At 38.6% G+C, this 13,516-nt stretch overlaps 1 protein-coding gene across 1 annotated transcript in view; it reads left to right on the forward strand.

Moving 5' to 3' along the window:
- ATP8A1 (ATPase phospholipid transporting 8A1) overlaps positions 1-13,516 on the forward strand; it is a 280,252-nt gene that overhangs the window by 255,026 nt on the left and 11,710 nt on the right. Inside the window, exons 24-25 of the mRNA XM_023738968.1 lie at positions 11,993-12,081; positions 13,032-13,124. Coding sequence (XP_023594736.1) covers positions 11,993-12,081; positions 13,032-13,124 — 182 coding nt within the window. The remainder of the gene's footprint in view (positions 1-11,992; positions 12,082-13,031; positions 13,125-13,516) is intronic.

Below are 13,516 nucleotides of genomic sequence, written 5' to 3' on the forward strand. Positions count from 1 at the left end.
TTTCTTTCAGACCTGACTTGTATTTTTTCACACCAGTACAACAATTTATGGGGCAAGGTAGGCCCTGGGGAAGAGTGCTATGTTATATAAACATATGCTGGCCTGCTTTTCCAACTTGTCTAAATGATGTTTCTGGGTGTATTTTTTAATTTCCAGAACGAACTATTTTAGCTAATTCGATTAGTAAGTCAGATTAAAAAATAGAAACAAGCTACATCAAGGATCGTTTCATATCAGTATTAATACCAGAAGCTTAGTATCGGCAAAACTTCTAAATTTATTGCGGCACTGCAGACACGTACAGGAAAGTCCTCCCGAGCTCCATCTGTTTCTGCTCTCCCTGGCCTAAGGGATCTATAAAACTACTGAAGGAAATTGAAGTCAAGGAATAAGCATGTGTTTTACAGAATTTCAGATCTCTCGATTGAGGTTTGTAGAATCTCTCTGAAAAACAATAAAAATCTTTGTTGAACTGTTTGTTGTCACCCCTGTAGGAAAGGTATTAATAAATGACATTAGTGATATGATTTTCCTAAAATGGGCTGTTGCCTGTTTTATCCAACATGATAAATTACTTTTCATATGAGGAATATCCTGGTTAAAAGAGTCCTTATTCATCTATCAGCTTTTAATTACCTAGAAAGCACGTAATAATTTATTGGTCAGCTGACCAGCCCATGTTGATGGGGATGCAGTGTTATGATACAGGGGAGTTTCATCCAAGATTACTCCATTTAGCCAAGCAGCCTGGAGGGAACAGCCACCCTAAACTCTGTCAGATGTTCTTCACTGAGCCAGGGGTTGTGAGCCTATCTTGGAAAACATGTCACTGATCACAGTCCTCAGGCCCCTGACAGTAAGTGAGACAGGCAGACCTCACCAGTTCCTAAGGCAGCTGACTGCATAGGCACTTCTGAGCCCGTTTTGTAAAGAGAAGCCTTATAGAAATGCTGAGAAGGAAAGGGAGACATAGATATCACAAATGCAGTCATGAATCAGGACATTTGCACACCCTTAAAAGTTAGAGCTCTCTTTAGAGTCATTACAAGAACTGGGATGGCTTTTTATAGGCACAGCATCTTTTCCTACAGTATTGAGCAAATATATATTGAGTGTTTTATGTGTGCCATAAGGAGCCCTGGTGGCACAATGGTTAAGCGCTCAGCTGCTAACCAAAAGGTCAGTGGTTCAAACCCACCAGTGGTCTGTGGAAGAAAAGACCTGGCGATCTCCTCCAATAAAGATTACAGCCTAGGAAACCCTATGGGGCAGTTCTACTCTGTCATATAGGATCACTATGAGTCAGAATCAACAGCAACGTGTGCCTGGCTCAGTGTCAGGCATTGACGATGCAGAGATGAATGAAACGGGTCCTTGCCCTTAAGGATCTCATTGTTAATGATGGGATATTGATGTCATAGATGTGAGAAATGATGTGTAAACCCAACATGTTATAGCAGTGCGCATGGCATGGAAAACTAAACGAAGCCTGCTCTTGGTATGTCGTACCAGTAACCAGTTGCCAGTGAGTCGGTCCGACTCATGGCAACCCCATGTGTATCAGAGTAGAACTGTACCCTTAGGATTTCAATGGCTCTTTTTTTGGAAGTAGATCACCAGGACTTTCTTCTGAGACACCTCTAGGTAGACTTGAACCACCAGCCTTTCAGTTAGTAGCTGAGTGCTTAACTATTTGCAACAGCCAGATACCCCTTAGCTTTAGTTATTCTTCTCCAGAGTCATCAATTCTTGTATTCATTCATTCCATAAATGTGTGTTGAGTGCTTCATTGGTACCGGGCACTGTTCCTAGGCACCAGATTGACTAGGCAGGATCCCCATTGGCATTCAGGTTGAGGAGGGGCAGGGAATAGAAGGGAGAAGTAGTCACTAAATCACTTAGCAAATCAGTTAACAAATGACTAAATGAAAAAGAGCTGAAAATAATTTCACAAAGTGATAAGAAGGAAATAAGGTGGCATGATAAGGGAACAGTCTGTAATAGATGCTCCAGGAAGATCTCTTTGAAAAAGGGACAATTAAGCTGAAATTCAGTGAGGTGGAGGCATCTGTCATGTGAAGAAGAGTGTTTCAGGCTGAAGCAACAGCATGTGCCAATGATCTAATGTAGAAATGAGGCTGAACAGTTCAAGAAACAAATGACCAGAGTGTCTAGAGCAGAGAGGGTGGGAAACAGTGCTGAGGTGGGTTAGCAAGGTGGGCAGAGGGCACCTCACTCCTCCAGGCCCACCAGTCTAGGTCGGGAGAGCAGTCCAGCTTGTACTTGAGTTTCATGCCAGGGATTCTATCAGAAATGCTCATGAAAGAAATCATGAATGTCATTTTGCCATCTGCTTCAATAAACCTCATAATTGGATGTAATTCTTACATTCCATAATATAGTAAAATAAAGAGATCATCAGTGAGTCGTGAAAAACTGCTTTGTTCCAAATTGTCACTGGGCTCCCTAGCATGTATACTCCAAAGCAAGTTATTTCATGGCAAATTTTTTTGATATATTTTTTTAAAATGGTAACCGAAGATTAAAAAGAAACTTATTTCTGTCTCATGTAAAAGAAGGGAGGAGGTGGCAGTCTAGGACTGGTGTGGCAACTCCACAGTCATCAAGGGCTAGATTTCTTTTATTTTGCTATGCTGCCAACCTCGGTGTACTTCTTCATAGTCCAAAATGGCTGCTTAAGCTCTAGCCATTTTACAACATTCCAGCTAGCAAGGAAGGGAAGTAGAAGAATTAGCCTTTTCTCTTTAAGACTCTTTCCCAGACATTGCCCACTACATTTCCACTTAGATCTCATTGGCCGTAAAGCTAATCACATGGCCACACCTATCTGCAACAAGAGAGTCAGAGGAATGCAGTTTTTGTGCTGGGGGAGAAGGTACCCAGACAAGAATCAGAATGTTGCATCTAAGGAAGAAGAGAAGGCATCTATTGGGTGGCAACTAGAAATCTTAGCCATGGGTGTCAATAATTATTTCTTCATTGATTCAGGTAAACATTGTTGAACTATACTTGCAGTGCCTTTCTTTTTTTTTTTTTTTTAATGAATAATCTTGTATTTTGTTAAGAATTTTAAAATCCAAACATTTCAGAGAGGACTATCTAAGGACACCCTCCCACACTTCCAAATTAAACACAACCATACAGAGTACTGCATACACCCCACCATGAAACGTAACTTGGCAGCACACTAAGTGATTTCCAGAGATGTTAGCAGTGTACGTAACTTTAATATTACAACAGAATACATATACTACAAAAGCCATATATGAGCTTTAATAAAGTCTTTCTAGAGGTAAGTGCTTTTTGAAGTTTTGAGGTTTTTTTTTAATAATTCCCTACAATCTTTTAATATAGGTCATTATGTTTTACAGATTGAATTCCTAGTCATCAAACAATTGATGCTTTATTAAATAGTTTTTGAAAAAGATGAAATACAGAACCATCACAAATTTATAAAAACTCTGCAAGAATGATGTAATAAGTAAAAATATTGAGCCCTGAGATAATGCAGCCTATCTTATACAACATATCCAGTAACATCATAACATTTTAAAATTATATTTGTCATAATAAAAAATATTTTGTTACTAATTCTGTCCTCAGTTTTGTTACTTTTAAGTTGTTTTTTAATTATTATTATTAAATAGTGCAGTAAAGGAGATTAAAACAAAACAAACCAAAACAAATTCTGTCCTTAATTATTTTTACTATTCTGGGAATTACATTCTTAGAAAATAAAGTTTCAAAACCACCCATTTCCTAGTGGTTTTCTTGATTCCTTTTTAGAAACACTGTTTTGAGGGTTTAGTTCTCAGTTTACATTGATATATAGTCAAATTTTACTTTTTTCGGAAAAAACTAACTTCTAATTGATCCAAGCCCCAGCTCATTCTTCCTTCTTTTCTTCTGAAGGTTTTCTAGTCATTTCTTTTCTCTTTACCCCTGTTGCCAGAAGGTGGTGTGGCAGAGGTTGTTTCTTGCATTGTACACCCAGATGGAAAACTGGTGTTGCGAACCCACTGGCTTATTATACTAGTATGATTGCCCCTCCTGCAACCCCTCATCACCCGCCCCCAGAAATGTTCAAGGGAAAAAAGTGAATACATGCTGTGAGCTGGTATCTAATTTGCATATTTTCTAAGATTTTCTTTGTTTGGGACAATTTGCATATTTTCTGAGATTTTTGGTTGGTTGTTTGGGATAATCCAAGCCAGGAGTTTTCTTTGTTTCCGAGTAATCAAGAGCTGCTGGGAATAATTGCAAACATATTGGGGTTTATCCGAAATACCCTTCTCCTTCGTTATTTTCTGGGTGTTCTACCCTGTCTAGTTCCATGAAGAAAGTAGTAATTCATCCTGTTTAAGAGCCCAGTTCAGCTAAAATTTATGGAGTGCCTGTGTGTAAGGGCTGTACTGGGTATCAGTGGATCAAAAGTTGGAAAAAAAAAAAAAAAGGAGGATCCATGCTAAGGAGGTAGAATCTCATGGAGTAAACAAGTAGATGAACGGATAATTAGAATGTAAGGCACTAATCATTATGATTGGGATGCACAGTGCACTAACAGAGGAGAAGATACTTGACCCTCAAGCAGCAGTTTGGACAGATTTCTTGGTGCTGCTATAACCAAGCTGTCCAGGAAAGCGACTGTGAGAAGCACTTTCCAGGTAGAGAAGAACCTAAGCAAAGGAGTCTGGTTTTGCTACGGGAGGAGGCAGAGAATGGTTGGAAACAGACAGGAAGGTTAAGCAGAGACCTGGCCATAGAAAGTTAAGTGGATGTCATGAATGTCGTTACTTTAAGCCATGGCAGGTGGCTTTTCATTATCGGATACACAGTATTCCAGAGAGTCCCTGAAGCCATAGAATAACGATTTGGGTCAGGGATAGTGATAAATTAGTAGGACATAAAAAAACATTTTTATATTTTATATAAATATTTTAATATTTTTATATATCACTGTAATGTAATTGAAAATTTGCAAGAATTCTTTTCAGCCTTGGTAACAGATATCAAAGACATTTTGCAACGATAAGCACCAGAACGTAGAACTTGGCGTTTGCAATTCTCTGTCCTCAGGTTTTATCAGAGGGCAGCTGTGAGCAGACTGCTGAAGACATGTGGTCCCTGAAGGATTCCACTGGGAATTCACATCTTCAAACCACCATTCACATGAGCTTAGATTTGTCTCTAGTTAAACTACAAAGTGGCAAGTTCACCTCTTAGTGCTGACCCAGTGATGCTTATGGACCACTAGGTTTAACCTCATGCCCAGGCACCATAATAAATTCAGATAGAAAGGCTTATGCCTCGGGAAAAGGACGGACAACCTAGAGACCTGTCCATTGTCACATTACAGTGTTTCACAGGCCTTGAGCCACAAAGACGCTTCCAGAACTGTTTACAGGTTTACATCCAAAGAACAGTATTGCCAGAGCAGCATTGTTGGTGTCCTCAATCAGGGAGCCTAGGGGTGAAGTGGCACACAGGAGCTCCAAGGCAGAGAGTCTGGTGCTGGAGCAGCACAGCCGCACCCCCACTCAGGGAGCCTAGCAATGAAACAGTGACAGCTAGCACCCCCACGCCGGGAGACCTGTGGTGAAGCAGCCATAGCAGGTGCACCAAGGCAGAGAGTCTGGGGTCGGAAGGTGGGATGTGGGAAATCCCTGAAAGATTGGGCAAAGGAGTCATGTTCTGACATTTTGTGAACGATTGCTTTAGCTGCTCTGTTGAGAATAGACTGTAGAGGGAACGGGCAAAGGCAAGGAGACCAGGCAGAAGGCTGTTGTCGTAACCCAGGCAAGAGATGACAGGGGCTTGGGCCAGATGGAGAAGGTGTGAAGTGGGTGCATTCTGAATATATTTTTAAAGTAGAACAGATAGGATTTGGCAATGGATTGTATATGCACTGTGAGAAAAGGGAGAAACAAGGATGACTACTAAGCTTTTGGCTGGAGCAGCTGGAAGGATAAAGTTCATATTTGCTGATGTGGGGAAGACTGGGATTTTATGTTCTGCTTCTTTTTACTTAGTATAGAAAAGTATTCATGTTGTGTAGTTAATTAAAGTCTTCATTAATGCTCATACTAGACTTAACCTCCTCTTCCTGCCCATTCTACTCCTCCCCCTCCAAAAAAAAAATAACTATCACTACTTCCAGGTGTCATTTTTCCACTGGATTCACTGAAATATTTCTGTTGATTCAAACTGAAAAAAAAATTATAGCTTAATATATTTAGCTTTTAATGCATATCGCTAGCCTTTTTAACACTAAAGACAACACACATTGGAAAGAGCTGGATCAACCTCTTCTCCCCTTTCCCCAAATCACACAAATGTCTAGTTATAGCTCCTCCCAGAATAAGTCCATGCCAGAGAACAAGAAGACCAAGCCTACTGTAAATACCACATCTCAGGAACATAGCCCCAAGACGCTGGTATATTGACTTTTAATCTCTTCAAATACTAAGTTGCGAGAACTTATTTATTCAGCAGTTATTTGAGCCTGTTGGCTAAACAGTTGGGTTGTGAGAATAAATCAGGATATATTCTCTCCCTGTGTTGTTGGGCGCTGTCAAATTGATTTCAACTCATAGCAACCCCATGTGACAGAGCAGAACTGCCCCATAGGGTATCCTAGGCTATACTCTTTATGGAAGCAGATCGCCACATCTTTCTCCCAGGGAGCCACTGGGTGCGTTCAAACCACCAACGCAGCTGAGCACTTAACCATTGTGCCACAAGGGCTCCTTCTCCTTATAGAGATTATAATCTAACAGGGAGATGAAGAGAGAATTAGAAAATGGGTGATAGGTGCCTCATAATGGAAACACAGATTAGGGTCAGCTGACTCAGTCTAGTAGAGGGCAGTGGTGAATCAGTGGTCGAATTCTCACCTTCCACACAGAAGACCAGAGTTTGATTCCTGGCTAGTGTACCTCAAGTGTAGCTACCACTAATCTGTCATTGGCGGCTTGCATGTTGCTGTGATGCTGAACAGGTTTCAGCAGAGCTTCCAGGCTAAGATAGACTAGGAAGAAAGGCCTGGCGATCTACTTCTGAAAATGTCATTGAAAATCCTATGGATCACAATAGTCTAATCCACAGCTGGTCATGGGCATGGCAGAGGACCAGGCAGCATTTTGTTCTGTTTTGCATAGGGTCACCATGAGTCAGGGGCTGACTTGACAAATGATAACAACAATAATCCAGTCTAAGGAAGGAAACAATAGTGACATCTGATGTGGAAATTGAAGGGTGAGTAGGAGTCACAGATGCAAGGACCCATGAATGAGAGTAAGCATGGGAGCAGTGCCAGGAACTGAAACACATTACATGTACCTAGGGATGGGGGCCGGCTTGAGAGAGATTGGGAAAGCAATCAGATAAGAAACGTCTTGAAACCACATTAAGGATTTTTGTACTCTATCCTGAGGGTGGTTTGAAGCCATTGAAACAGTTTAGTACAGGAACTGCTAAAAATCCAATTTGCACTGCAGTGTGGAGAATGGCTAGGAGCAGAGCAAGACTGGAGTCAGGAGTCCAGCTGGGAGGCTTTTGCAGTAGGCCAGCCAGGATATCATAATAGCGGGCAGGACCAAAGGTACTAAAGTGTATGCACAACAGAACTTGGTGATATGTTGAGTGTGGTGCAAAGAGACAATTCAAGAATGGGCCCAAGGCAGGAGGGGACAGGAAAGCTAGTAAAAGGGAACCCAAGGGTGAGAAAGGGAGAGCGTTGAAATGTCATAGGGTTGGCAACCCATGTCACAAAACAATATGTGTACTAATGGTTTAATGAGAAGCTAGTTTGTTCTGTAAACCTTCATCTAAAGTACAACTTAAAAAAAAAGAATGGGGCCAAGGTTTCTGTCTTAGGCAACTGGTGGTGACACCATGACCTGAATAGGTTGCACAAAGGAAAGTAGGCTTTTGGGAGAAGATAGTGGTGTTCGGTTTGGGATGTGTTAGGTTTGAGGTGACTGTGAGACATTCGAGTTTGAGCTGGACAGTCTATTTTTTAAGTACAGGCGAGAGATCTAAGCCATAGGTAGAGATTTGTGGGTGAGCCCTATCTAGATAATTGTTGTTGTTAGGTGCTGTGGAGTCGGTTCCAACTCATAGCGATCCTGTGCACCACAGAACGAAACACTGCCTGGTCCTGTGCCTTCCTCACAATTGTTATGCTTGAGCTCATTGTTGCAGCCACTGTGTCAGTCCGTCTCACTGAGGGTCTTCTGCTTCACCACACATGATGTCCTTCTCCAGGGAATGGTCCCCCCATAGTATGTGAGATGAAGTCTCGCCACCCATATTTTAAGCTTAGAAAGTCTTTATGTAAAGCTTTATTCAGACACTTAATAATCACTTCTTGGTTTTATTGTTGTTGTTAATATTGACTCTTTAACCCTTCTGAAATTTATATTAATTTATCTTACTATACCCTCTGAAAAAAAGCTAACCAAGTTTTACAGCACTGTTTTCTGAATAATTTTCTCATCCCAAATTAATATTTTATGCCCATGCAGTCTTCAGTAATTTCTGTGAAACAAGTAATGTATCTCCATTTCTTAAATTAGCACATTGAGATGAATGGCAATTTATTAATGATCAGTTACTTTGGCTTACATTTCAATACTGCAGTTCAAAATGTTAGCTGAGACAAACATATATTATGATATTATTATGATGAAATTTGTATACTGACTTACATTTAATTTGATAATTATGATAAAGATTTTCTTCCATGAAGCTCATAGGATAGGAAATTGTACAGATCACTAGAAAGGACAAAAAAACCAAAGCATTTAAAGAAATTTGAAAATTGAAATGAAGAAAGGAGACTTTGTTAATAATCAATGTTAATAATAAAAGCAGCCACTTTACAAGCATTATCTGGTGTAATTCTTACAATCCTAACCCAAAAGGATTGGGGTATTATTCACTCCATTTTACAGCTGAGGAAACTGAGACTCAGAAATTCCTTCTGAAAGTCTGATATCTGGGAAGGGCAGAAACAGGACTAACACCAGGCTTGTTTACCACTAGACCTGCTACACTTGGGGCCGTGAAGATAGTCTTAGGGTTCCTTCTCTTTTACAAGGCATCTGTGCATTATCCAAGGGTGAGAGTCACAGTGCACCACTCTGACATTTATAGTATAAAAAAGTAGGGCTGGGCTTAAGAACTACATCTCTAAATGTTTCTAGACAAGGAGCACATTTAAATTATCTCCCATGCAAGACGGCTTGGGAAAGTGGAAGGGTGAAGAATGTTCCTTTTTAGTGTGGGAACCTAAGTGCTAAGGGATCACCACGTTGTGGGTCAGAAGGTAAGCGCCTCTTATCTGGTCAAGCCCCCTTAGCTTGGCTAAATGCACTTGAGCTCATACTTTCTCAAATGTCCTTTCTCTGCAAGTTCACATGGTAATTTCAGAACAATTCTTCTGCCGAAACTTGCATTTTCAGGATGTGTTGGTTTATTTTTGAAGCCTGCGTGGTCCGATTTGGAGCCAGCTTCTCTACAGAGACAAGTGGTGGTTTGTTCCCCACTCGGGGCCTGTACCCTTCAGTTTACCAGCTTTGCAACTCTCTCGGCTGATCCTTTCTCAAGTCCCCCAGGAGCCACTTTTGTGGCAGATTCCATTTGGTTTCACAGGCCCTTGAGGAGGGGCGGTGAGGGCCACTTGGCATGGCCCACAAATCTCCCACATTTGGAGCAATTTGCAAACTGCTCTCTGAGGGAGCCTGTGCCCAGCCCCGAACAGGCTGCTCCTGTTACCGCCATTGTCTGCGGGGATCAGTTCGCCTTTTCCCAGATGACCTGCCTGCTAGTGGAGAGATGTGAAAAGTTAGAGACAAAAATGGTTTCTACAGAGTGAGAGGGAGCTTTCTTGTACAGAAAGGAAGGAAATACCTCTGTGGGATTTTATTTTCTTCCCCCTCTTCATCCAAAAAATACAAAGAGACTCTCTGTCTTTAATGCGAATGTCGGCTTTAAATCTTTTAGGTTTGGATTAACTCTGCAAAAGAAAAAAAAATCTGACAGGCTTTCAGATATGACACAGAAAAACTTTTTTCCCGTCAATTCATGTTGTTCATTTGTAAAGCCAAGGCTGAGTGGACTGAATAGTGGGCGCCAGTTGTTCGTCCATTTATAGTTAGCATCACAATGGTCAGAATTAGCAGCCTTGAGTCTCCAACCAACACTTTCGCCTTTTCCACCAGCGGACATTTAATACAAGGTGGCAATGGCAAGAATAAATCTTTCTTCTCTTGCCCCTAAATTAAAATATATTAAAATTAAGCCAAGTAAACGTGATGTTTTTCTATTACGTGACTTAGAATCTTATCTTACCTTTTCCCCCTGGAAAGAAAAAGAAATGTGGTTTTTTACAGTTATTACCTTACTAGAAAACTTCCTTGAATCGAAACAAAACCCAGTGACTTGAAAGACATTTCCTATTACATAGTTATTGTTGGTTTTCACTATTGAGAATGTCAGGAAACATGTCAAAGATCATGTTTTGCTTATAAAATAAAGTGACTTTTATGTGAATGTTTTTCGTCTAGAATTTGGGTGCTAGTCCGTTGAATCCACGTGGCAAAATTTATTTTCTGAAATTCTTTTAATGGCATGTTTTTGTTTTAAAGGCAAGTGTTCAGTGCTATTTCATCCTGTATAGGGGAAAAGCTTAGCATCCTTGAACCAACGATCAATAAACCCATGTTAATGTAGGAAAAATTTAAACAGCAGTTTCTGTTCCTCAGTTGAGAGTCCAAATGAATCAATAATATGAAAAATAGTTTGAAATTAATAATCTTTTATTTGATGAGGATTGGTTCATTAGGACTGCTTATGTGTAATTATGAAACTGCCTGTAAGATTATAAGAATCTAGATCATTTTTAATTCCTGAACCATACCTGGTTTAAAAAAAAAAAAAAATTAGCCTATAGTAGCTTATAGGTTGTAAATGTACATGCGCTAGTTGAATACTTTTTAAAGAAGTTCCAGCAATGTGTTTATAGATTTAAATAGATACTGTAAATTTACTTTTGATAAACAAATAGACTCAAAGAAGTGAAACAAGTTATTTCTTTCAGTTTTATTGAATGACATTCTTCCTTTCAAAGTCTAATTTCATTACAAAGGGATTTTTTATTGTAATTGCAAACAGCTAATATAATTTATTAATTTATTAATCATAGAATCATTTTCTTTGCAGCCGGAAGGGCTCTGATATAACAATGTGGGATTTAACATGAAAGAAGGATTAAAGTTCTTTTTAATACACTCTTATTTGGATTTTACATACTATCTATTTGCTTCAACTTTAACAATGATAGGTATGCACTGATACAAGTTACATAAGTCATTGAACAAAAATTAAAATTATTCCTACCTAATATTGGCCAAAAATATTCAAATTGTTGTTTTCAGAGATATCTTATTTTGATTATATTACATTCATGAGTTATCTGAATGATTTTTAATATCATGTAATATTTTACAAAAGTAAAACTTCCATTTGCCAGGAAAAGTACGTTTAGTTTCTAAATAGAATTTATTTTACATGTTGTAGTGTAAGGGAATCTAATCCAGATTATATTCGAAATTGGCTCAAAAACATTAACTATAATAGAAGGTCAGGGTTTATTATTCCACGTATTAACCACAATAATAAAAATTTCTCTTAAAGATATGAAAAGATTTGGCACATGATAAAACTTTTCCATATTAGCTACTGTAACACAAAGATATAGTAACTGCATGTTTTAACACATTAACACTTTTAATTCCAAATATTTCACAAGTTTGAATTCAGTTATTGTATACCCTCTTGCAGAATGATATTCTTTATTTTACTTGATTTTTAAGTTATAAATACCTTTAATTAAAATCATATAAATATTAAATGTGAATGGTGTATTTCCTGGATTTTAAAGTAATATTGTTTCTGATGATTTATATAGGCAGCCATGTTGTTTAGCTCCGGCGTCTTTTGGATGGGCCTGTTATTTATCCCTGTGGCATCTTTGCTTCTTGATGTGGTATACAAGGTGTAAGTATAATGCTTGGCTATGTACATAAGAAAATAGATACATATTAATCCTCAGATTTCTCTAGTTGTAACTTCAACTTAAGAATGTAGAGTTAGCAGAATAGGAATAATAATATTCTGATGTTAATTAATATTAATTCTAAATGAATTCATTAATAAAGAAGAAAGAATGATTGAGGAACTAGAAGACTACATTAATTTAAAAGACCGAATAAGAGGTAAAGCAGGTAGTTTCAGTTTAACATCAGGAAGAAGTGCATTGGAGAGAATTACATTAGAGTATGTTTTTTAGAAATCTTAAAATGTAGAAGAAAGAATTCTATTATCTCTAAACACATAATTTTTTTTTTTTTTAGCTAATGATAGCTGTGAACAGAAAGTTTTTGCTTGCCTAATTCTAAACATATATAAAGTATAGAATGGAAGAAAGTAAAACTTGACTAACTTTTCTCAAGTATTACAAGTTTTAAAATGTTAGCTCTTCCCACAGCAACGTATTACTGAAATTAATTATGCAGTAAAACCCGCAAAAGCCAGAACCTATGTAAGGCAGAAACCTGTTAGAGAAGGAAAACTCAAATATTTACTACTAATAGTGATAGAAAAGTGGTAAGACTGTACCCTGTCGAAGGCGGAAAACTTGTGAGACCCAGAAAAACAAGGCAGTCTCGTTGAGTTCCAGCTCTCACAGGTTTCACTGTATATGTTTATTTAGTATTTATAAGAGGTTTACTATTGTAAACCTCAACCATTTATTTTATGACCATTAATTCTATGATTCTTAGTGCTCAAAATGACTGTAATTTTTTTTTATTTATTCTATTGAAAAACTGTTCCTTGTACTCTAGTTACTGTTATACTTAACAACAGCATGATAGTAAACCACATACTAGTTTTGTAAAGTCTTCAGTTTTTACAGGGGTATTTCCACGCAAATCCTTTCTTTGCAGTATCAAGAGGACTGCTTTTAAAACATTAGTAGATGAAGTTCAGGAGCTGGAGGCAAAATCTCAAGACCCAGGAGCAGTTGTGCTTGGAAAAAGGTAAAATATGCCCTGAATGTGTTCTTTTAAAGTCAATTTTAGATTTGTCTTTTATTCTTTTACTAGTGATTGGAAATAAGTGGTAAAACTGGAAGTTAGCCTTAACATGAAGCTGGCAGTGTCATTTACAGATTTTGTAATCAGAGATGTGGATTAAAATCAAATCTGTCATTTACTAACTGTCTTAGTCATCTAGTGATGCCATAACAGAAATACCACAAGTGGATGGTTTTAATGAAAAGAAATTTATTTCCTCACAGTCAAAGTAGGCTAAAAGTCCAAATTCAGGGCGTCAGCTCCAGGGGAAGCCTTTTTCTCTCTCTGTCGGCCTTCTCATCAATGTTCCCCCGGACTAGGAGCTTCTCAGCACAGGGACCCCAGTCCAAAGGACA

Source organism: Trichechus manatus, unplaced genomic scaffold (genome assembly GCF_000243295.1).
Source record: "Trichechus manatus latirostris isolate Lorelei unplaced genomic scaffold, TriManLat1.0 scaffold00126, whole genome shotgun sequence".
In the NCBI taxonomy this organism is placed as follows: Eukaryota; Metazoa; Chordata; class Mammalia; order Sirenia; family Trichechidae; genus Trichechus; species Trichechus manatus.